At 38.0% G+C, this 22,973-nt stretch overlaps 1 protein-coding gene across 2 annotated transcripts in view; it reads left to right on the top strand.

Moving 5' to 3' along the window:
* The first annotated feature begins 940 nt into the window (after positions 1–940).
* Positions 941–22,973, top strand: part of SREK1 (splicing regulatory glutamic acid and lysine rich protein 1) — a 42,137-nt gene continuing 20,104 nt past the window's right edge. Inside the window, exons 1-3 of one of the 2 annotated variants that reach the window (XM_052659202.1) lie at positions 941–1,171; positions 11,186–11,319; positions 16,972–17,087. In XM_052659202.1, the coding sequence (XP_052515162.1) occupies positions 1,011–1,171; positions 11,186–11,319; positions 16,972–17,087 (411 nt within the window). In that variant the 5' untranslated portion in view covers positions 941–1,010. Of the gene's footprint in view, positions 1,172–11,185; positions 11,320–16,496; positions 16,691–16,971; positions 17,088–22,973 lie in introns of those variants that run through there. The other variant, XM_052659203.1, reaches the window with a different exon arrangement.

Raw genomic sequence — 22,973 nt, 5'->3', positions numbered from 1 at the left:
CTTGGCATCTTTCAAAGTTTGTAACTCAAAAGCTGATATGTAGAGGGACTCACTGTAGTTGTGCAGTTTGACACCACTGCCTTGATTTTTGCTAAGGTGCTGGCTTTACACCGTCAGTGCAATTCTCAACAAAGTGAAGGAAATAAAGTCTTCATATTGTGAAAATGCTTTTGACCTTACAGATTCACTGAAAAGGCCCCTGAGGACCTTCCAGGTTTTGCGGATGGCATTTTGGAAACAGCTGCCCTATTTTCACATACTACTGTTACTTGCGTCTCGTTAGGTTGCAAAGTCTGTGTGGATCTTCTGTAACTGTCCTTAATGTGTTCGTGTCTGTTCGATACATAACACTCACCTGCGGAATGAACTAAAAAATGTTACAAACGACAACCTCATAGCCTTCATCATACTGCCTTCTTCCTTAATTCCGTCTAAATTTACATGTTTCGTAAAACTTTCTAAGTTTTTCTATGACTAGGACGCCGGTCAATTTGTTTTTTTTTATATAGGTGGGAAGGAGGAGCTGCGTGAATATAATACTGACACGTTATAGTTCAGCCAAGTTAGTTAACTGCGATGCTCGAGAGTCATCCCTTCTTAACAGGTTTGCACCAGCAGGTCTCTTGACTTCCCAGTCTTAGCTACTATAAAGACTGGAAAGAGGTGGGTCTCTTGTGTTTACAGGAGCACAAGAATTTGATGGAGTCGTAACCGGGGAAACCCTCAATCAAAATCTTGGCGGGGAGAAATGCAGCAGGACCAACAGCCTTACACAACCGGAAGCCCCAGGCAGCAGCCTCGCGAGATCCGCCGGGTTGCCAGGGCGACGCTTCCGGCTGGCGCGCGCAGCCCGGAGAGCAGGGGAGTTGTGAAATGGGCGGCTAGACCTGCCCGTGGCCGTGAATTCGCCAGCGGGAGCGCGCTCGCGGCCGCGCGATCTCCGCTTTCCCGGCTCCGTCGCTGACGCGTTGAAGACGTTGGGGAGGGAGGCAGCGGCAGCGCGGATCAGGATGAACAGCGCCGGCAGCTTCGGCTTGGGCTTAGGCTTCGGCCTCACCCCTACGGCGGTGATTCAGGTGACAAATCTGTCCTCTGCGGTGACGAGCGAGCAGATGCGGACGCTTTTTTCCTTCCTAGGAGAAATCGAGGAGCTGCGGCTCTACCCGCCCGAGTAAGTCCTGAGCTCGACTGGGGGAGGGGCGCGGGCCCGAGCGAGACCTCGGGAACCCAGGCGAGGGGGAGAGCGCGGACGGGGGCGCGCTGCCCCGTCACGTGACCACCTGGTTTCCCTTGGTGCCCATGTTTGATTGGGGCACCGCGGCCCCAGCCCCCGGCTTCTGTTTTCCTTGTTAGTCGACTTTCGGAGGTTAATCTTTGCACAGAATCCTTACAAAGGACGTAGAGGGGTTGCCTTTTCGTGCCTCCCGGCCAGTGGTCGTCGCCGAGTCCTCGAATTCAGTGCCGGGCCTCCCCCCTTTTTTTCCCTAACTTAAGATGGCCGCAGGTGGGCCCGGAATAGTCCTCATGGCAAGCGCCTGATGGGGTTTTGCAATGGAAAAGCGCGGAGACTGCGCCTGAGAAACTGTCCGATTCTTAGGGCCTCAGTGTCGGGCCGTTGTTGCTGACAGGGAAGCCTGCGGCTGATGACAAATAGAATTAGGGTTATAGTTGTTCTAGGCCTGTGTTCACCAATTTAGCGTCTTCAGAGGTTAATCTAACCGAGCCCATCCATGTTAAAAGATTCATGTCTGTTCACCCTTTTGGCGTCGGATTAAAATTTCCTCCTAGAAGGTCACACTGCCCTAAACCTTTCAGAAAAAAACAGTAATCTGTGCAGGATTATTCCTGCTGTATACTTATAGAAGTCCAGATTTGGGATGGCATTCACTCTTCTCAGACACTTCCCAGGTAGTGTACTTTGACGTAAGATTTCCCTTGTACGGTAATATCAGCTAACAAAATTCGTAAGAGGTTTCAGGGTTGTTTATTTTCTTACGGGCATAAACTTTTAAAAACTAGTGTCCAGAATATGAAAATTTCTCAGTGTTTTGTTCATTTTGTCAAAATCTTTTGAAGAAAGGGATAGTAGCCTAAGATTTCTCTTACTAAAAAAATTGTGTTTGATTTTTTTGGGGTATTTCATAGTGATGCATGTAAATCTATTTTCCTTTAGGTTTCTCTAACTATACCGCATTGCTGCTGCATAGATAGTGATAAAAGTTGGTGTTTGGATTTTTAAATTTTACTTAAGTTTTTCTTCTCATTTTTGTTTCAAAGTATTTCATGCATACAGAAATGCTGAAAGAATAACTCCCATGTTCCCTTCATCTGTATTTAGCCACAGATTTCTGTCTCCCACTACCCACTTTTACATACATACACGCACACACCCACCCTCATCCCTTGACTATTCACTCCTCAACAAGTAAATGAAAATCTCTTATGTATATGACCTACTTTACCACAGTACTGTTAATGTAGCCAAGAAATTTGACATTGACAATATATAACATCTAAATTTTTTCAATTAGTCTGACGCCTTTTCTCCATTTTCTTTTTCTGATTTAGAGATAATCAAGAGATCACTCAGTACGTTTGATTATTTTCTTTAATCTATGACTACTCCCCCTCTGCCCCCTCACACCGCTCTTTTTCCCCAATCATCTTTTTAAAAGCTTTTCATGATATTGATATTTTGTCTTGTAATTTGTGTTGTAAAATGATTCATCTTGGCTATATAAATTGTTTCCACATGAATAGATTCAGTAATACAGTTTTGCCAAAAATAGTTCATAAGTGGGTGCACATACATCTTTATTGACTCGTCATCACATATATAGCTTTGGCTATCTTATATAACTTTTGAAAGTGCTTTAAGCTTTCTCTTCATTTCAACACTTAGAACATTTCTGAATAATTGAGAACTGTTCGGAGGGTTTCTGTATTCTGAACAAATTGGAATCAAATAGTAAAATATTTTGTAGATAAACCTTTGTAAGCTAACCCTGCTTTCAAGGTTGTGATAATGTGTCTTATGGGCAGAAGAAATACATCACAGAATATTCTTCATTGTGAACATAACACCACTCACGTGGTTGAAAAATGCGTTTGGGTGGCAATATGCTGCCAGTTATCTGCCATTTAGTAAAATGAGCTATTTTTTGAAATCAGGTGTTAGTTGCTTGGAGTTTAAAGTGTAAAAGAATAAAAAAGCTGGTTACTTAAACAGTGCATTGAAACAGAGTTACTGTGTCACCAGCTGTAATACATTTTGCAAAATTGTAGCATAAATGTAATACATCTAGGCCAGGCAAAATCTTTGACCAGTTATTCTATATTTGCAGTTCCTATTCCTGTTTTTCACAAGTATTAACATGCTTTCCTAGTGGTGTGTTTTCTGTTTGCTCTGTAGTTAAGTTGTCATAAGCTGGTCCTTACATTCTGTTTGCAAATTTGGGCTGAAATGTATAAATATGCAATAGTAGTAGGTGTTTTGAAGACAGAATTCTTTTTTCAGTATTGTGGAAACGGTATTTTATGATTAATCTTTGAAAGCTGAGTAGAAATTGATTTGTTTTAAATTTGGAACTATATTTCTTTAATAGAATGTGAGAATAGTTTCTCATTTACATTTTAAGGATGCAATTGCTAATATGAAAATTCAGATTTTAAATTAAATTTTCTTTTTTTGGCATGAGGCCGTAATTCAATTTCTATTTAAACATTTAAGAATTGGAGTAGACATTCATTGTAAATATTAAAAATTCTTATTTGTGCTGCTAGATGACAAATATCCAGACTTTTAATTTAGTGCAATTTAGTAGTGTTTAGTACAAATGAATCTCATACATCTTGAAAACCTGTTTACAGTGCTAAGAAATTTTTGTCTTTTTTTCAGTAAGCATTTTATAGAGGTATAATGTGTAGAAAAGTGCATGGGTAAGGGTATACAGCTTGATGAATTTTCACAAAGTGAACACATCCAGCACATGGGTAGGATTCTCTGCGCCCTAGAAGTTCTCCTATGCCCCCTCAAGTACATAATACCTATAGGGTAACCTAGCCTCATTTCTATCATCAACCCGTGTTGATTTTTTTTGGCTTGAGGGTTTTCTTTTCTTCTCTGGTCTTCAAAAGCACTGATAAGGTAAAAGCTGTCAAATAGCTAAAAGTATAACCTGTATAGTCACATTATGAAAAATAGAGACAATGGAACACTGCCAGTGACCGTAGGGCGCTATCAAAGCTTTTCTCCATTTCCATGTGTTTCCCTTCAGTCCCTTTTATATGCATTTATCTTAATATGAATGAGTTGAGTGAAAGTTGCTCAGTCTTGTCCGACTCTTTGTGACCCCATGGACTATGTGAGTCCCAGTCCATGGAATTCTCCAGGCCAGAATACTGGAGTGGGTAGCCTTTCTCTTCGCCAGGGGATCTTCACAACCCAGGGATCGAACCCAGGTTTCCCACATTGCAGGTGGATTCTTTACCAGCTGAGCCACCAGGGAAGGCCAAGAAGACGAGTGGGTAGCCTATCCCTTCTCCAGCAGATCTTCCTGACCCAGGAACTGAACCAGGGTCTCTTGCATTGCAGGCGGATTCTTTACCAACTGAGCTATCGGGGAATCCTTTATCTCAATCTAGTGTAGTCAAAAGAATATATATATACTGTTGCTGTCAACTTTTTTACTCAGCCCATAGTAAGCATTTTTTCATATTGCTGTGTTTTATTTATTGTAATAATATGTAAAGTCTCAAGTGTATATGTGTGTGTTTGAAATTCTGCCATTGGGTTTTAGCTAGAAGTATTTGAGAATGTGTATTTTTGATTGTCCACAGTGATTGGAGGGCCCCTGGCATTTAGTGGGTGTCAGTAAATCATAAGGAAATCTTATAGAAAGGAGAATTGTGCCATCCAGAGTATCACTGGAGACCTGTTGAGAAATTGTTATGTATCAGTTAATATTTTCATACATAAAACTACATACTTTATCCACGCTTTGCATTATATCTTTTTTGATAGATTCTCAGAGGACGTCTAGAAATATAATAAAGTGTTGGAAAATCATGGTGTTAACACATTGAGTTTTTTTTAAAGATTGTACAGTGCTATCACCATGTTTAGTGAAAAATTAAATAACCAGTTATGTGTGTGCATGCTTAGTCGTGTCTGAATCTTTGCCATCCCATGGACTGTTACCCCACCTCTGTCCATGAAATTTTCCAGGCAAGAATACTGGAGTGTGTTGCCATTTCCTATTCCAGGGGCTATTCTTGACCCAGGGATTGAACCTGAGTCTCCTGTGGCTCCTGCATTGGCAAGCAGATTTTTTACCACAGTGCCACCTGGGAAGTCCAGATAACCAGTTAGGGGCCAATAAATTTAACTGATGCTCAAAAAGTTGGTTCTGTGATTTTTGCATTAAACTTTCAGTGAAAAATTCTGATTTTTTTTTGAAAAGTAATTGTAGAAGGTTTTTATTTAAAAAAACAAAAGGTGATTTAACAAATGAGGTCAGTATAAAATCTGCTATATTTGAGTACTGTTACTTTTTTTAGAGAAATATGTTTAGACCTTTTAAAAATTAAAACTGTAGTTCAGGATTACATTTGAAATGATAATCATATTTAATTTTAAAAAAAGTAACCCTTATTTAGTAGCATAGGATATACTAGAGAGAAAGATCTAAATATAAGATTTGGAAATCTGCTGCTGCTGCTGCTGCTGAGTCGCTTCAGTCGTGTCCGACTGTGCGACCCCATAGACGGCAGCCCACCAGGCTCCCCCGTCCCTGGGATTCTCCAGGCAAGAACACTGGAGTGGGTTGCCGTTTCCTTCTCCAGTGCATGAAAGTGAAGTCACTCAGTTGTGTCTGACTCTTCGCGTGACCCCATGGACTGCAGCCTACCGGGCTCCTCCGTCCATGGGATTTTTCAGGCAAGAGTACTGGAGTGGGTTGCCATTGCCTTCTCCGTTTGGAAATATATTTGTTTATAAATATAAATACAAAGTTGTTTGCTGAGGTATCTGTATTTAGGCTTGCCACTGTATCATTTTTGGCTTCCCAGGTGGCTCAGTGGGTAAAGAATCTGCCTGCAGTGCAGGTGACACAGAAGACTTAGGTTCGTTCCCTGGGGTTGGGAAGATCCGTGGAGGAGTGCATGGCAACCCACTCCAGTATTCTTGCCTGGAGAATCCCATGGACAGAGGAGGCTGGTGAGCTGTGGTCCATAGGGTCACAGAGTCAGACATGACTCAAATGATTGAGCATGTACACACGCTGTATCTTTTTAGCTTATAATATTCAAAATAAAGTAGTGTTACTACTTCTCCTGAAAAGCTTGTATGTTTACATTTTTGCGATGGCATCGCACTCCAGTTCTCTTGCCTGGAAAATCCCATGGACGGAGGAGCCTGGTAGGCTCCAGTCCATGGGGTCGCGAAGAGTCAGACATGACTGAGCGACCTCACTTTCACTTACATTTTTATAAAGTAGATACTGTGTTGATTTTACTTGACTTCACTTTCACTCTTCACTTTCATGCATTGGAGAAGGAAACGGCAACCCACTCCAGTGTTCTTGCCTGGAGAATCCCAGGGACGGCGGAGCCTGGTGGGCTGCCGTCTGTGGGGTCGCACAGAGTCGGAGATGACTGAAGCGACGTAGCGGCAGCAAGGAAGGTAATTGGAGATGGTGAAGCAAATTGCTTTTAGCACTAGGATCCATTCTTTTACGGTAATGCTGTTCAGAACAGACTGGCATCTTTTAACCAGGTTTTGGGCTTCTTAAATGTCCATAGCATATGGTTTATTAACCAGTCCCACATTTCTTATTCCTGTGGGTGTTTTAAATTTGAAATGATATGTTTCAAGTAGGCGTATTTGGAATTGTTTATAGTTTACAACAGTGATGATTTATGTTTCCATTCTTTTACAGAAGGATCTGTCAATTTAGGAAATACAGTTTCAGTGGTAGCTTGTTAGTTTCTTCAAGTGCTAAAAGAGATTATACTTGTTGCAATTGCTAGGGTCTTCACAGCTCCTTATAATCATAGATTTTTTTTGGGGGGGTGGCTGCCACGGACAGAAGGTGTTACTAATCTAGCTCAGGAAGAGACATTGTTAAAAAGATGATTTCCCTAAGTAGTAAAATACAGACTAGGCCTCAGGGAAACTGGGAATGGGAACCAGAAAGGTATCAGCATCCAGGGCAACTGTCTGCTTATTCCTGTCAGGATTTATTGTCAGCTTGGTTGTTTTTGTGTATCTGCTCAGTTTCTCTGCAGACCTGTTCTGTACTCACTCATCTGGCAGCTGGCCCAGACCCACACTCTAAATAACTTTCCAGCCCAAGAGAGAATGTGACTGTTCAAGTTCATTTGGTCAGGCCTCCCAAATTATAGGTTTGGGGTTAGCCAGTGAAATGGGCCCTTGTGCCATGTGACTGATCAGTTGTGTCTTAAAGCTTGCTAGGTCTGTTCCGGGTTTCACATAAGGGAACTGCTGAAAATATATAGGATGTCTTGGTAGCACATGTAAGAGGGTACTTAGTTACTTTGATATTTTAAAATGACTTTCCAGAAGACTTTGAAACTGGAGCCTTGAAGAAAAGTGGAAGGGGAGTGAGAGCACATCATAGCCAAGTGAAATAGCAGGCACAAAGGCAGCTCTGTTTGTGCGGAATGTGTCTTGGGGACAGCAAGTATTTTTATGCCTGCATTTTTAAAATGATGAGGCAAGAAAAGAAGGGTGTCTCTGAGGAAATTTAAGCATGACATGAAGAAATTTAGGATTTAGAAAGATTATTCTAACAGCTTTTGTGGAAGATTGTTAAATAGAATTGAGATTAGAGGCAGTGTGATTGGTTAGTAATCCCAGTGAGAAATGATAAGGACTTGAATGAAGGCATTGATAATGAGAGTATTGAAAGAATTTTGACTCTTTGCAGCCCCGTGGACTGCAGCACACCAGGCTTCCCTGTCCTTGACTACTCCTGGAGTTTGCTCAGATTCGTGTCTGTTGAGTCTGTGATGCCGTCCAACCATCTCACCCTCTGTCTCCCCCCTTTGCCTCCTGCCCTCAGTCTTTCCCAGCATTGGGGTCTTTTCCAGAGTCGGCTCTTCGCATCAGGTGGCCAGAGTATTGGAGCTTCAGCATCAGGCCTTCCAGAGAATATTCAGAGTTAATTTCCTTTAGGATTGACTGGTTTGATCTCCTTGCTGTCCAGGGGACTCTCAAGCATCTTCTCCAGCACCACAGTTCGAAAGCATCAATTCTTCGGCGCTCGACCTTCTTTGTGATCCAACTCTCACATCCATACATGACTACTGGAAAAAAACATAGTTTTGACTAGACGAATGTTTGTCGGCAAAGTGACGTCTCTGCTTTTTGATATGCTGTCTAGGTTTGTCATAGCTTTTCTTCCAGGAAGCAAGTGTCTTTTAATTTCATGTCTGCAGTCACTGTCCACAGTGATTTTGGAGTCCAAGAAAATAGTCTGTCACTGTTTCCATTGTGTCCCCATGTATTTGCCAGAAAGTGATGGGACTGGAAGCCGTGATCGTAGTTTTGGAAATGTTGAGTTTTAAGAATTAATGTGACAAATATTTGGGAGGCCATTTTCATAGGATATAAAGACCAATTGGATGAAAAAGAAGGAGGAAGGATCAAGGATGGAAACAACCCATAAATCTCAGTAGTTTAATAAAAACAGAATATTATTTCTTATACTAAATTGATGGGGTTGGTAATGAAGCTGATGTATCAGCCACCCATCTCTTTGATGTTGTTGGTCACTGTGGCAGAGGGACAGAATGGAGCAATGACCCTTAAAACTCCTGAATAGGAATACGTTTCAGTTCTGCTCATATTTAATTGACCAAATTGCACAGCTATACCTAACTTCAAGGAAAAAAAGAAATAGAATTTTATTATGTAGCCAGAAGGAAATTTGGAAATATTTGGTGAACAGTACTAATGATGGTCACATTAGTAACTCCCAGATTTCTGACTTAGGTGATGTGGTAGTATCCTTAACTGAGATATGAAATTAGGACAAAGTGCTGGATTGGTATAGAGGAAGATGATGAATTTAAGAATAAGTTCCGTGGTGGGCCCGGTGACCATCACCACGCAGTGTTCCAGCAGGCGCTTAGATACGGGAGTTTAGAGCTCTTAGGAAGGCCTGAATTGGTGATTTGGTAATACAGAGGTGAGTTAAGTCTGGATGCAGACGTGTTTGTTGTTGCGGTTTAGTCGTTAAGTCACGATTGACTCTTCTGTGACCTCATGGACTATAGCCCAGCATGTTCCTCTGCCCATGGGATTTCCCAGGCAAAAATACTGGAGTAGGTTGTCATTTCCTTCTCCAGGTATCTTCCCAACCCAGGGATGCATCCCGTATCTCCTGCTTTGGCAGGCAGGTTTTTTACCACTGCACCACCAGGGAAGCCCACAGACGTGTTTATCTCACGACAAATCCATACAGTGCTTCACTTATGTGTTGAGTAGGGGGAGGTTAAAAAGGACTGGCTTGAAGCTCAAATTGGATGGCTTTAGGCAGGAAAGAATTGAATTCAGTTGGGTGAAAAAGAGGTAGAGTTTTATTTTTATTTTAGCGGCTTTGATTAGCCTGATTAAGTTATGTTAATAGTAATATATCAACATATAGTTTCAAGTTCTAAATGCAGATATATTTTATCTTAGTGTTTGGTTAATATCATAACTACATTTAGCTGTTATCAAAGTGGATTTTTTGCTGTGTTTAGTTTTTAATTTTAAGAAGTGATGGATATTTATGGAATTACAAATTAGATAGTACATTAAAGTGGCTTTAAAGTTCTTGATTAACTGAATGATTAAGGTTACGTGAGATTTGGAATTAGATAATTAGACTTTAAATCTCATCTTGATTGTAGTCAACTTCCTTGACCTGTTTTGTCAACTAAATTACTGTTATTGCCCAAGTCATATTTGGTATTTTTCAAATGATCTTACTTTTTTAGTGTGACAGATTGAATGTTTTGAAGGATTGTACATTTATGTTAAACATTAGCTGTATATCTAGGTTGTGCCTTTTTTCACTTGCTAAAGACAATTACAGATTTTAATTGAATACAGTTATCGGAGAAAGCAGTGGCACCCCTCTCCAGTACTTTTGCCTGGAAAATCACATGGACCGAGGAGCCTGGTAGGCTGCAGTCCATGGGGTCGCTAGTAGTCGGACACGACTGAGCGACTTCACTTTCACTTTTCACTTTCATGCATTGGAGAAGGAAATGGCAACCCACTCCAGTGTTCTCGCCTAGAGAATCCCAGGGACGGGGAAGCCTGGTGGGCTGCTGTCTCTGGGGTGGCGCAGAGTCGGACATGACTGAAGCGACTTAGCAGCGGCAGCAGGATGGGTAGGTTGAGAAAATGATTCTTTATGAGGATATAGTGTATTTTGAACTCTAACATGATGGATTCATATTATGGAAAAATTGGTTTCATCTGTGCTGTGTCTGGCTTCTTTTTAATGTAGTCTTGCCTAGATTAAATCTAGTAGGACTTGTAAGAATCTATTCTCTTTTGCCTATAAGATATATAAATTTTGTTTGTAGAATTGTTTGTCTGGAAAACCACAATGCTGCCTAGTCTGAAGTAGTCTAGTATATGCAAAAGAACTTAATTTTAATTCCAGGTTATCTGATTGTTTTTAGATGTTTGTGAAGCTTTTAATGATTTTAAATGTCAGGAATCATGTTAGGGAGGATTGAAAGTAGTTACAAAATTTGAAGTCTTGAGAGTTGGGGCTTTTTTTCTGAAAGAGATTTTGCTGATTGATGTGGATGCACCAATTAAACATCCTTGGGTTAAGTCAGCTATTTTCACATTTCACTGAAATTAAGAATGTGTTAAGTTTGGGATTTTTAACAAACAGGGCTATAGGCCTGTCTAGATTTCTGTTTAGTCTTTGCAGCAAATCACTATGAAAAGACTAAGTTCTGGTATTTCATGTCTTAGCAACAAAAATTCCTGTGTTGATTATGTAAAGATCTAAAAGACTACGTTCTGGTATTTCATGCCTTAGCAGCAGAAATTCCTGTCTTGATTATGTAAAGATCTAAAAAAGAAACGGTAAATGAAAATGACAAAACCAGCCTAATGTTTATTAGTCCAATTGTTTTTCTTTTTCTCTTGCAGCAACGCACCTCTTGCTTTTTCTTCCAAAGTATGTTATGTTAAGTTTCGTGATCCATCAAGTGTTGGTGTGGCCCAGCATCTAACTAACACGGTTTTTATTGACAGAGCTCTGATAGTTGTTCCTTGTGCAGAAGGTTGGTATCTCATATGATTTTTTAAGTTATTTTAATCTCTGTCCTGTCCATTGCTACCACTGGCTTTCCTAGAAATTGGCAAGTAGATATGGTATGTGTGTATAAGAATGAAATTTGGAGATGGAAAGGATTTTACCTAATAATAAAATATATTAAAATGGTTACTTTATTATGTATATTTGAGATAGCTAGACATTAAAATTTTTTTTAATTGCTTGCCTTCTTTGGTTTACTTTGCTTTATTGTATTTAATTTGCAAGTTTAAAGCAAGCTTTCTGAAATTAAATTGGTAGAGGAAATTATTTAAAATGTGTAAATAAGTGATCCTTTGCCCTTGTGTATACAGTGTTAATGAAATTTTATAAATAAAAACAGTGTACACATTTTGCTAAGTGGGGGTTAGGTGGATTATGTTAAAGAAAAATATTCATATTTTAAGGTTTACAGTATCTTCTTAAGGTAATTTACTTTTTTAATGAAACCATTATTTCTTATTCACTGTAATTGTTTGCTGTGCAACTGAAATTTATTTTACTGACTTCTTTGGCTGGTGGGTTGGGGGGGGTGGGGCTAGGGTTGGGGGTGGTGATGGCAGTTAAGGAGAAACAATGGAAAACAATTTTCCAAAGCATCCATCAAGGAAGTAGTTGTTTGAAGGGGTAACAAGGCCAAAGGCCTTATAGTAATTCATTAATTTATGACTTAACCTGCTTTAAGAGCTAATTATTATTAATGCTTATTTTTTTTTAGTAACTTAACGTTTACAGAGCCAGTAACATATAATAGGCTGTGCTGAATTTGAAAGTTCTGGTGTGTAATTAACTTTTATTCAGAGCACTGATTGTAGCATATGTACATGGATTTTATAATTGGTTATTATAATTTAAATGTCTTTAAAATATATTTTCACTGGTGGCTTGTGGTAACTGTTTTACAACATAAAATTTTTACCTGAAACAGTCTAATGAGTTTTCATATGTAATGTTTTAAAACCATTTTTAGAAATCAGGCTAACATTAAAATAGTATATAGTAAACAGTTTGCTGCACTTTCAAGTTTTTTTGCATATTTCAGAATGCCTGTTCTGGGATGTCAAAAACATTACAGTCAGATACAGTGATGTTATTTTTGAAGTCCCAGAATAGGACCTTCTGGAGTTTTTCAGATAAATTTGAAAGTGTTTTTCCCATGCCTGGGGATTAGAGTAGGGTAGGGAGAATAAAAATGAACTGAAGTTAATTATTTGCTTAAATCTATTCTTATCTACTAATCTGTAAGTGTACAACGACCCTAAAATTGGAGAACAAGGTGAGAAAAGAGCTGGTAATGGTTTAGTTTGCATACCAAGTTCATACCAATTTCATACCAAGTAAACTGCATGGGAAAAAAATAAGTAGAAGGTTTATTAATGGGAATATTAAGTGTATCAAAAAATTATGCCACCAGCAGCACAGATCTATGTGATTTTAGCTTATTATTTGAACTGGAAGGAAGACTTTTGTTAGTGTGGCTCTGCTGGAACCTTGCTGTATTCCCATAGGATTTTTCAAGTATTTGAAAAGTGACTATTGTTTGTTATAAATGTTCAAGATTATGGGCATATAGAGGTTCCTTTTTTTGTCTGTTTTACTTGATAGAATTAACTGCATATTTATTGTAATGATTTGAATATTTTTAGTATTAACATTTTGAGACAAAATTTCGCTATTTTTGAACATGAAAATTCATATTTTTATTCCAGTTTAGTTGTATTTTAGAACACGAACCTATAAATTGATATTGGAAAAACATTCAGATACACATTTTTCATTGAACTAGTGCAACAGAGATGAATTCATAGAACCTGAAGAATGTCACAGTGAGCTACTAAAAGATCTGATTATGCACTGCAAGCAAAGTAATAATATATTGTATTAAAAAAGATAGGGAAGTAAATTTGAAGTAAATCAAAGGAAGGAGTTCCAGTGGAGTAAGTTCTGTAAGAGGAGATGTACTGCTTTGCTGTAAGCAGTCTTCTGTTTACTTCACTGATTGTATTCTTTCCTTGATGTTATAGAAACAGCATTATGAAAGAAGTGAAAGAGCCATAGAAAAAAGTTGTAAGACTTTTTTTTCAGTTTCTTTCAATTTGCTGTTGTTTTTTTGTTCGTTTTTAATTCAGATGGTAGTATCGTGAGAAGATCCTAAGCTGTTTAAGTAATGTTGGATGTGTAATAGTTCCATACATACTAAGCATTAGGTATTGTTAATAAAACATGCCACTTCAAAATAAAATGTTTTACTTTCATTATACTCGTCCAGATATGACCTCTCTTTGTTGTTGCGTGCATCTCAGATTTCTTTTTATAAATGTTAACACTTAGAAAAAGATAAGGTCAAAGATAGGGTGTCAACCTAATCATCAGTCATAAGTTTATGTCCACATTTTCTGGTAGATGGATTTTGACTATTAATTTGGTTTTGTATGTTTTCTCTATGTGATATTTGTGCATTATTAGATGACTAGACTGGCCAAGGCAGACCTGTTACACTTGCCTGAGTTAGGCATTGTTTGCCATGCCACTAAACCTGCCGTCAAGTGAAACCTTCATTGGGGAAATGAGATCGGAGTCTGAACCGCAGAAGATGGACGCCCTGTCTCTGTTTTTTATTGTTTTACTTTAATTTCATTTCTTTTTCTTTATTTTGTCCCTTTTTTTTTTGTTTTGTTTTGTTTTGTTTTGTTAAATCTCTTTCACTTTAACTTGTGAGCTGGTTTTCCAGTTCTTTGTAAATGGTATTCCATTAAGAGTTCATAACATTGCATTGCAAATTATATTGGGAGATGATTAGTAGAACTCATCCTCAACATAAAATAAGTTTTCACAGTAAATTAATATACAGTTTCGTGAAGCTCAGTGCTAGTTTCAGTTGGTGTTTATAAATGGATCGGTTACATTTTGTTCCCGAAACACTAAAACAGTGGTGAGATTCTTATTTAGGAGCACGTTTTTTATCTCAGTGTAACATTTTTGCAGTTTTCTGCCACATCTGCAACTCTCATAAAGACCAACTAAGAACTTTGAATTTTCATCCTTCTCCCTTAGAATTTTAGGCATACACAGTACAGTCATCAAGGAAAATAAGTAAATTTCTTATAACAATCTGGGGGTAGAGAACAAGAAGAGACTTTTCACTTTTATGATATTTATTATAGAAAAGAACATTGATTTAGAAACAAAACACTTTTAGTTGCCTATGTGGGGAATGAATACTTGAGAAACTGTTGAATATTTACTTGCGTGTGTATTTCTTTGCTTGAATTTTTGGTTGAAAAATGTTCAGAAATTACTTGTTTCTAAATAGATTCTGAGATTAGGATGCATGAGAGAGACTGTTTTCCTCTCAGTTGTCTTTGATGAGTACAGTTTGGGAAAAATGCTAAGTACTTAATTTGCTTTATGCTTTTATACATTCTGATAGTATTTGGAGGATAAATTTGGTAGAATTTTATCTTGGAAATTAAGCAATGGGACTTTTAGATTATCTTTAATGGTAATAAGAATAATAAATATTGTGATTTTAGTTAGACTTAATATTTGCAATAGTTCATTATGTTGTGAGAGTCAGTGAGAGTCAGATATCCTACTGACAACTATTTTTAAGCCAAAAATGAATGAATGACTTTAATCAGCTTTTGGCCTAGGTTAAATACCCTTTTTTGTTGTTATAGTCTTTCTGCACTATTTTGTGTGTATAGTTTTTCTTATTTAATCAACAGGTAATCTTAAATTGAGACATTACTAAACTGGAATTCTTTGTTTTTTAGGTGCATGAATTAGGGTAGTAAAGTGTAGGATTTGTACCTTAGGATCTCAGTTGATTTATCAAGATGTGTTCAGGTTTTAGAGATATTTAAAAAAGAAAGAATACTTAACTTTTCACAGATAAAATAGGTTTGATAGCAGTGTAAATAGTATAGTATATATGTGGGTATACAGATACATGTCTTAATGCTAGTAACTAATAAATACAAAATAAATTATTATTTGATGTCTTCAAGTAAGATTCTCCCACCTTTTAATCTTTATGCATGTTAAAATCTGTGCTTATGCAGAATTTACTGAAATAATAAAATGAGTTTGTTTTTGAAATTAGTAAATTAAGGTTATATAGACTTAGAATAGACAGACATTTGCTAAAGCTAAGAAAGTGTAATTTTTCTATTCCTGTGAATAAGGTATAACCACTATTTAAAGCAAATTTTAAAATTCATCTTGAATTCCATCCACGTTTAGAAGTGCATTCAGTAAGTGTTTTTAGAGATTTATCCCTGCACATCTGGTTGTATTAAGTAGAATTTTACCGCTGAAACCCAGCGTTGTGCTTTCTTGAAAATTTACTCCATATGCTAGTTGCAATTTGATGAGACTTTGTACAGTGTTTTAAATTACTTTGAAGAATTCATAATAGAAATGTTTGGTCAAATAACACATAATTATGTATGAGTAGTTCTTCTGAAATTGCTATGTATAGTCAATTTTTCTTAGAAATTTTCTTTTTCAAAGAGTTAAGAGAAAGCAGAAAAAAATGTGAAAGTCATAGTCTTTATCAAAACTGATTGATTAGAATTCAGTAATTAAATGACAAATTGATGGACTTAATTCAGAGTGAATTTTCATTTTTTTACTTGTAGGAATTTCTTCTTAGTGTCTAGGATTATTTTAATGTTATTGTTATTATTATTAGGCACTTAAGCTGCTTATTATAAGGAAGACATTTAGGCATTAACCACCCCTCTTCAGATAAGTATACATAAATTGGTTCTAAAAGTCAGTAATTTAAGAAGTTTCCTGAGACTCAGGAAAGTTTTTTTAGTTATTTTCAAAAATGATAGTTTCCCAAGGCGTATGTATTCTTTGGAACTGGATTCTTTTGGTCATCTCTGACATTGTTGGTGAGATGCCTTGTTAACTGAATGGGTGTAGGCTTCCTTTTCAATTGAAGCTGGTTACATGCAGTAGCTTTTGTTTTTTTCTGTCTACTTGAAATTAAACGGAGCCTATTGGAAGATTATCAAAATTGTTTGCATCACAAGTAGGTAGTTTAAATTAACAGGATAGGGACACTCGGGAATAAATTTCAATTCGCACATATTTGTTTTTTTCTTTTTCTTTTTTTTGACTAATTTGGTTATTTGCCATTTCTGGGGATTAAACTTTAAAAAATGTTCTTCTTTTCTGTATCTGATGTTCTGTGTGCTATTAGTGATGCAGCCAACACGAACGGTTGTCATGTGTAACACAACTTTCGATCACCGCGAAAACACCGTCCTGGAAAAGCGTCCATGCTTGATATCGTTTGGTTCATGAACATTAAGTTTCCAGTACAGGTGACCCATAGCTCAAAGTGTTAAATAATTGTCTACATTATTCAGTTTTTAAAATAATATTCCATTAATGAGATTGTTAGTCTTTGAAATTTTGCTCACTTTTATTTTTCCTAGTAGAGCAGGGTAAAAGGAAAGACTTAAGTTCTTATTTATTTCTTTATATGGATCTGATAGATTCATTTATTATTATTATTTTTTAAGTGCAAGGGTAATTGTAAAATCATAGTGTAAAGCTGTGTGGTGTTTCTGCTTTCTGTAATGTTTGGAACTTGCCTCTGCAGGTAAAATCCCAGAGGAAGCCAAAGCTCTCTCTTTATTGGCTCCTGCTCCAACCATGACAAGTCTGATGCCTGGTGCAGGCTTGCTTCCCATACCGACTCCAAATCCCTTAACTACAGTAAGTATGAGATGATACACCCTCTTCTAAAAGGGGTGAACATTTAACTGTGTAATCGGCTAAGTAAAGAGCTTAGAAAGTTCTTTTTTTTTGTAAAGAGCTTAGAAAACTATTTCTATTTTATTTTTATTAATTTATTTTTTGGTTGCGTCACCCAGCATGTGGTGTCTTAGTTCCCCAACCAGGGGCTGAACCTGCACTCTCTGCATTGGGAGTGCAGTCTTAACCATTGGACCACCAGCCAAGTCGCTATTTCTTTTTTAAATACAATTTTTTAAATGGTGAGGATTTGATTGAAATGTCTGCCTAATTTTTTCCTCATGTTGTCACTGACGTGAAATGCCTTTTGGAATTGCTTATGAAGTAATTGGGGATTCATTTAAATTTGAGAACTGAAGTTTATTATTCATTAGTAAATCAGTTGCTGGAACCAAGCATTGTAGATAGCATGAGGAATTGGAGAGTCTAGGTACCTGTATTTCCCAGTTCAGGAGGACTAAATTCATTTGAAAAATATGAAATAATTTACTACCTTGGTAATGGGAAAAAAACATCTCAGAGAAGCTTTTGTCTGATACTGAGAAAATGTAACATGGTAAAAATAGTTTCTCTTTAACTAAGTGTAATTTAATGCCCCTTCTGTGATTTCCAAGTGGTGTTAAAAAAAAGACATGCTGTTACTGAGTTCTTGGTATATATAAAAGACTCCGGTCATTTATTTTAAAAGAAGAGTCATTTTTCTGCAAAAATAAACCCAAGACAAAATGCACAACTCACTTTAATTGAAAGTTGTATTTAGCTTTGTGGTACTGGGTTATTAAAGAGTAAACCAGTAAACTTTATGATTATAGTTACTTAATTTATCCAAGTTTTAGAAGTGATTTTTGAAACTTGGAAGTGCAAGATTTTGGGATTTTTACATGCCATTGTTCTACTGGAGACCTATGTTATGATCCATGGGGGAAAAGTGCTTTTTACTTAAACAATCTGATCATTTGAATTGGGCTTTTTAGAAATTTGAGTTTGGGTATGTTTTGGCATTTTTAAGATTAATTCCTGAATCACTGTCTTTTTTCCCCCTCTCCTCAGAAAATACTGTCTTGCTATTTTGAACATTTTTAGGTTTGTTTATCAACAGTATATGTCTTTATTATTTAATTTGTTGCTTTGATGAGAAATGATTCCTTTTAATTCCGCTGTAGAAATCTATTATTATATAACTTACTTCATGAAGTTATAAAACACGGGAAAGGAGGCCCATTGTGATTTGGCTCCTGGCTACTTCTCTGACCTTTTTTCCCTACTTGTTTCCCCTCTACTTCAGTCACACTGACCTTGTTTTTTGGATATACCAAATATATTTCTGCCTTGGAATATTTATTTATTCTTTTCTAGACATTAAAAAGATTTGTTCTTTGATAACAGTGAATGAAACCTTTCATAAGGTTTCTTCTTAATAGGGAGATTAAGATTAAGTCTATGTTATCTTCAGGGAGGCTGAGGTTTCTATGTCAGAAGGCAGAAGTTTTTATATTGGGAGTCCAGATCATCTTTATCTCCTCAAAGACCGAACGGGCTATCTTAAGTATTGGGTTGACCAGATAGTTTGTGTGGGTTTTTCATAACATCTTATGGAAAAACCTGAACAAACTTTTTGGCTAATCCAATATTTAGGTTGTTTGGACCAGGGCCAGAGTAGAGACTAATCTGAAGAAGGGTAGTTGTATTGTTACAGAGCAGCTATATCCAGTCGATCTTTCTGCTATGATGGAGATGTCCAAATCTCTGCTATGTAGTATAGAAACCATTAGCAGCGTCTGGCTATTGAGCAGTTGAAATTTGATTGGTGTGACTGAGGCACTGAATTTTAATTAAAATTCAGATAGCCCTATGTAATTGGTAGTTACCATGTCAAATGGCACAAGTGTTGAAGAATGGTATAGTGCAAAGAAGAGAGAGACAAAAAAAAGTTTTCTAAAGAAAAAAAGACTGAATGATCTTTACATTTGAGAAACAAAGAGGTTGAATTAGATGATTTGGAAAAGCCCATTCCAGATCTATAATTATACGTCCCAGTGAAGAAATTTCTAAGTCAAAGGGTGGACCACTAGGAATACCTGGAAAAGTCTGTTTAAAATGCATGCAGAACTAGTAAGACTCATATCTGTGATTTAGCTTAGTTGTATATAATAATTCTCTTGCACAGTAGGAAAAAAATTGAAGGTGTGACCCTCAATCATCTGAATGTTAGACTATCAGAGATGAGATAGGAGAAAAAGGAGTGTCATTAGAGGCAACGTGGAAAGAGGCTAGATCATTCATGCGTTTTGAACTAAAGATATTTTCTACAATGTTATGATAACTTGAAATGATGATAGCAACAAATCTAAGGTCTGTTAGCAGCAAGATACCACAAATTATGTTAATAAAAACTATGAAGGAAAAAACAGTGATGCAGTAGAGAGGAAATGTGGCTCTCCATAAGGTCAGGGAAAACTTAGAGAGGATGACTGACCTGATGGTTGAAGAATTCAGCCAGCAGAAGCTCAGGGAAGAGCTTTTTAGGGTAGATGGAATGCCAGGTAAAAAGCCCTAAGTGAGAAAAACTTGTGTGTTCAAGGTATAGAATGGTTTGATGGCAGGGTAGGGGTTTAGGGAGGTAGGGTAGTAGTTGTTTTGAGATTAGAGGGGCAGGTAAGGGCACTGCTTATGTAAGGCTCTTTAGGCCTCAGAAAGAAGTTTGAATTTTATTCTAAAGAGTTTTAAGCAGAGATAAAACTTGATTTGATGTTTTAAAAAGATCACACATGGGTTGCTATGACAAGCGTGATACTGATTTCACAAACTAGTAGTTTCACCTTTAGAAAGTATTGTTAAAATTTTAGTAGTTTTGCAACAGTATAACAGTATATAGTTGGTTAACTTAATTGACTTAAATTGCACAGGTGAAAATGAAAGTAGTGTTTTTGTTTCTTAAAAAGTCTTCTCATGATTCTGCAGAATGTTTCATTTTCAGATTCTCAGATCTATCTTTTCAAGTTTAAATTCACACTAAAGCATGTTTCTTAATGTTTGAACTAAAAACTACTGCAAAAAGGTAATAATTGACAGGGTTTCCAGTTCAGGATGGCAGAGTAAACGAACATGCACTCATCTGCAAAAGCACCAAAATTGCAACTAGCTACAACCATCCACTGGAGGACCCTGCTGCTGCTGCTGCTAAGTCGCCTCAGTCATGTCCGATTCTGTGCGACACCATAGACGGCAGCCCACCAGGCTTCCCCATCCCTGGGATTCTCTAGGCAAGAATACTGGAGTGGGTTGCCATTTCCTTCTCCAATGCATGGAAGTGAAAAGCGAAAGTGAAGTCACTCAGTCGTGCCCGACTCTTAGTGACCCCATGGACTGCAGCCTACCAGGCTTCTCCGTCCATGGGAGTTTCCAAGCAAGAGTACTGGAGTGGCCCTGGAACCCACCAAAAAAAGATACTCCACGTCCAAAGACAGGAAGCCACAATGAGATGGTAGGAGGGGCACAATGATGATAAAATCAAATCCCATACCCACCAGGTGGGCAGCCCACAAACTGGAGAACAGTAATAGCAAAGAAGTTCTCCCGCTGTTGTGAAGGTTCTGAGTCCCACGTCAGGCTTCCCAGCTAGGGGATCCATCAGAGGGACTAGGAATCCGCAGGGAATCTGACTTTGAAGGCCAGTGGTGTTTGATTACAGGACTTCACAGGACTGGGGGAAACACAGACTCCACTCTTAGCAGAAACAAAATCTTGTGTATGCCAAGACCCAGTGGGACGGAGCAGTGACCCCACAGGAGACTGAACCAGATCTACCTGCTAGTGTTGGAGGGTCTGCTGTGGTGGTGTGGATTGGCAGTGGCTTGCTGTGGGGATGGGGACACAGGCAGCAGCAGTCCTGGAAAGGGCCCTTTGGTGTAAGTCCTCTTGGATGTCACAATTAACCCAACCATAGAGCCTGTGTTTGGCTGGGTCATCTCAGGCTAAACAACAAACAGAGAAGAACACCCCCATTGGCAGGTAATTGGATTAAAATTTTACTGAGCATGACCCTGCCCACCAGAGCAAGTCCCTGTTTTTCCCGCCACCAGTTCTTCCCATCAGAAAGCTTATACAAGCCTCTCAGTCTCATCTACCGGAGGGCAGACAGAAGAAGCAAGAACACAATACCTCAGTGGCTAGAACCAAAACCACACCATAGAAGGTTAACCAGGATGAAAAAACAGAGGGTTTTGTCTCACATGAATGGACAGTGTAAAACTCCAGAAAAACAAGCTAATGAAGTGGAGATAGGCGGCCTTCCAGAAAAAGAATTCAGAATAATGATAGTGAAGATGATCCAGGATCTTGGATAAAGAGTGGAAGAAAAGATTGAGAAGATGCAAGAAATGTTTCCCAAGAAACTAGAAGAACTAAAGTACACACGGAGAGGAACAGTACACTAGAGGGAATTAATAGGATAACTGACGCAGAAGAATGGATAAGTGACCCGAAAGGCAGAGTAGCGGAAATCACTGCCACAGAACAGAACATAGCAAAACAAATGAAAGTACATGAGGACAACCTAGGAGGCCTCTGGGACAACATTAAATACACCAACATTCTCACTATAGGGGTCCCAGAAGAAGAGAGAGAAAGGACCTGAGAAAATATTTGAAGAAATAATAGCTGAAAGTTCCCTAAGATAGGAAAGGAAGTAGTCAACCAAGTCCAGGAAGCAGAGAGAGTCTCAGGCAGATAAACCCAAGGAGGAACACACTGAAACACATAGTAATCAAAATGATAAAAATTAAAAATGAAGATAAAATAGTAAAGGAAAAATGACAAGATAAAATGGAACTCCCATAAGTTATCAGCTAATTTCTCAATAGAAACCTTTACAAGCCAGAAGGGAATGGTGTGATATATTTAAAGTGATGAAAGGGGAGAACCTATAACCAAGAATAGTTTACTTAGCAAGACTCTTGTTGAGATTTGACAGAGAAATGAAAAGCTTTCCAGACAAGCAGAAGTTAAAAGAGAATTCAGCACCACCAAACCAGCTTTACAATAAATACTAAAGGAAATTCTCTAGGCAGGAAACAAAAGAGAAAGAAAAGACCTACTAGAATAAATTCAAAACAGTTAAAATGCTAAAAAAAAAAAAAAAAAAAAAAAAAGTAATAGGATCATTGTTGTTGTTCACTTGCCCAGTCCTGTCTGACTCTTTGTGACCCCGTGGACTTCAGCACGCCTGGCCTCCCTGTGCCTCACCATCTCCCAGAGTTTGCCCGAGTTCAGTTCATTGCATCGGTGATGCCATCCTGCCATCTCATCCTCTGACGCCCTCTTCTTCTGCCCTTGATCTTTCCCACCATCAGGGACTTTTCCAGTGAGTCGTCTGTGTGTGTCAGATGACCAAAATACTGTAGCTTCAGCTTCAGCATGGAGGAGGGAATGACAAGCCACCCAGTATACTTGCCATGAGAACGTCATGAACTGTGTCAAAGGCCAAGTAGGATCATACATAGTGAACTGTGTAAAAGGTCAGATAGGATCATACATAGTGATAATTACATGTAAATGGATTAGATGGACCAACCAAAAGACAGACTGGCTGGACAGATGAGAACATGTGCATGTACGCACTTGCACTTAGAACATCACTCTAGTTAATCCCCCAAGTTGTATGTAATTATTTTATATTGTTAGGTTAATCATGCTTCCCTGTGGCTTGCAGTTGTAATTATCTTTTATTTTTTGTCTGGTTAATGATTGTGAAAACTGATCTTTTACTATTGTGACTATGTAACTGTTATTCAGTTAATATCATTGTATCATGATTGGTCAACAGAAAAGAATAGAATTCTCTATCAC

This window comes from Budorcas taxicolor, chromosome 20 (assembly GCF_023091745.1).
Source record: "Budorcas taxicolor isolate Tak-1 chromosome 20, Takin1.1, whole genome shotgun sequence".
NCBI classification, from domain to species: Eukaryota; Metazoa; Chordata; class Mammalia; order Artiodactyla; family Bovidae; genus Budorcas; species Budorcas taxicolor.
Note: the sequence above shows the minus strand (reverse complement) of the source record. Positions and strands in the feature narration are given on the sequence as shown.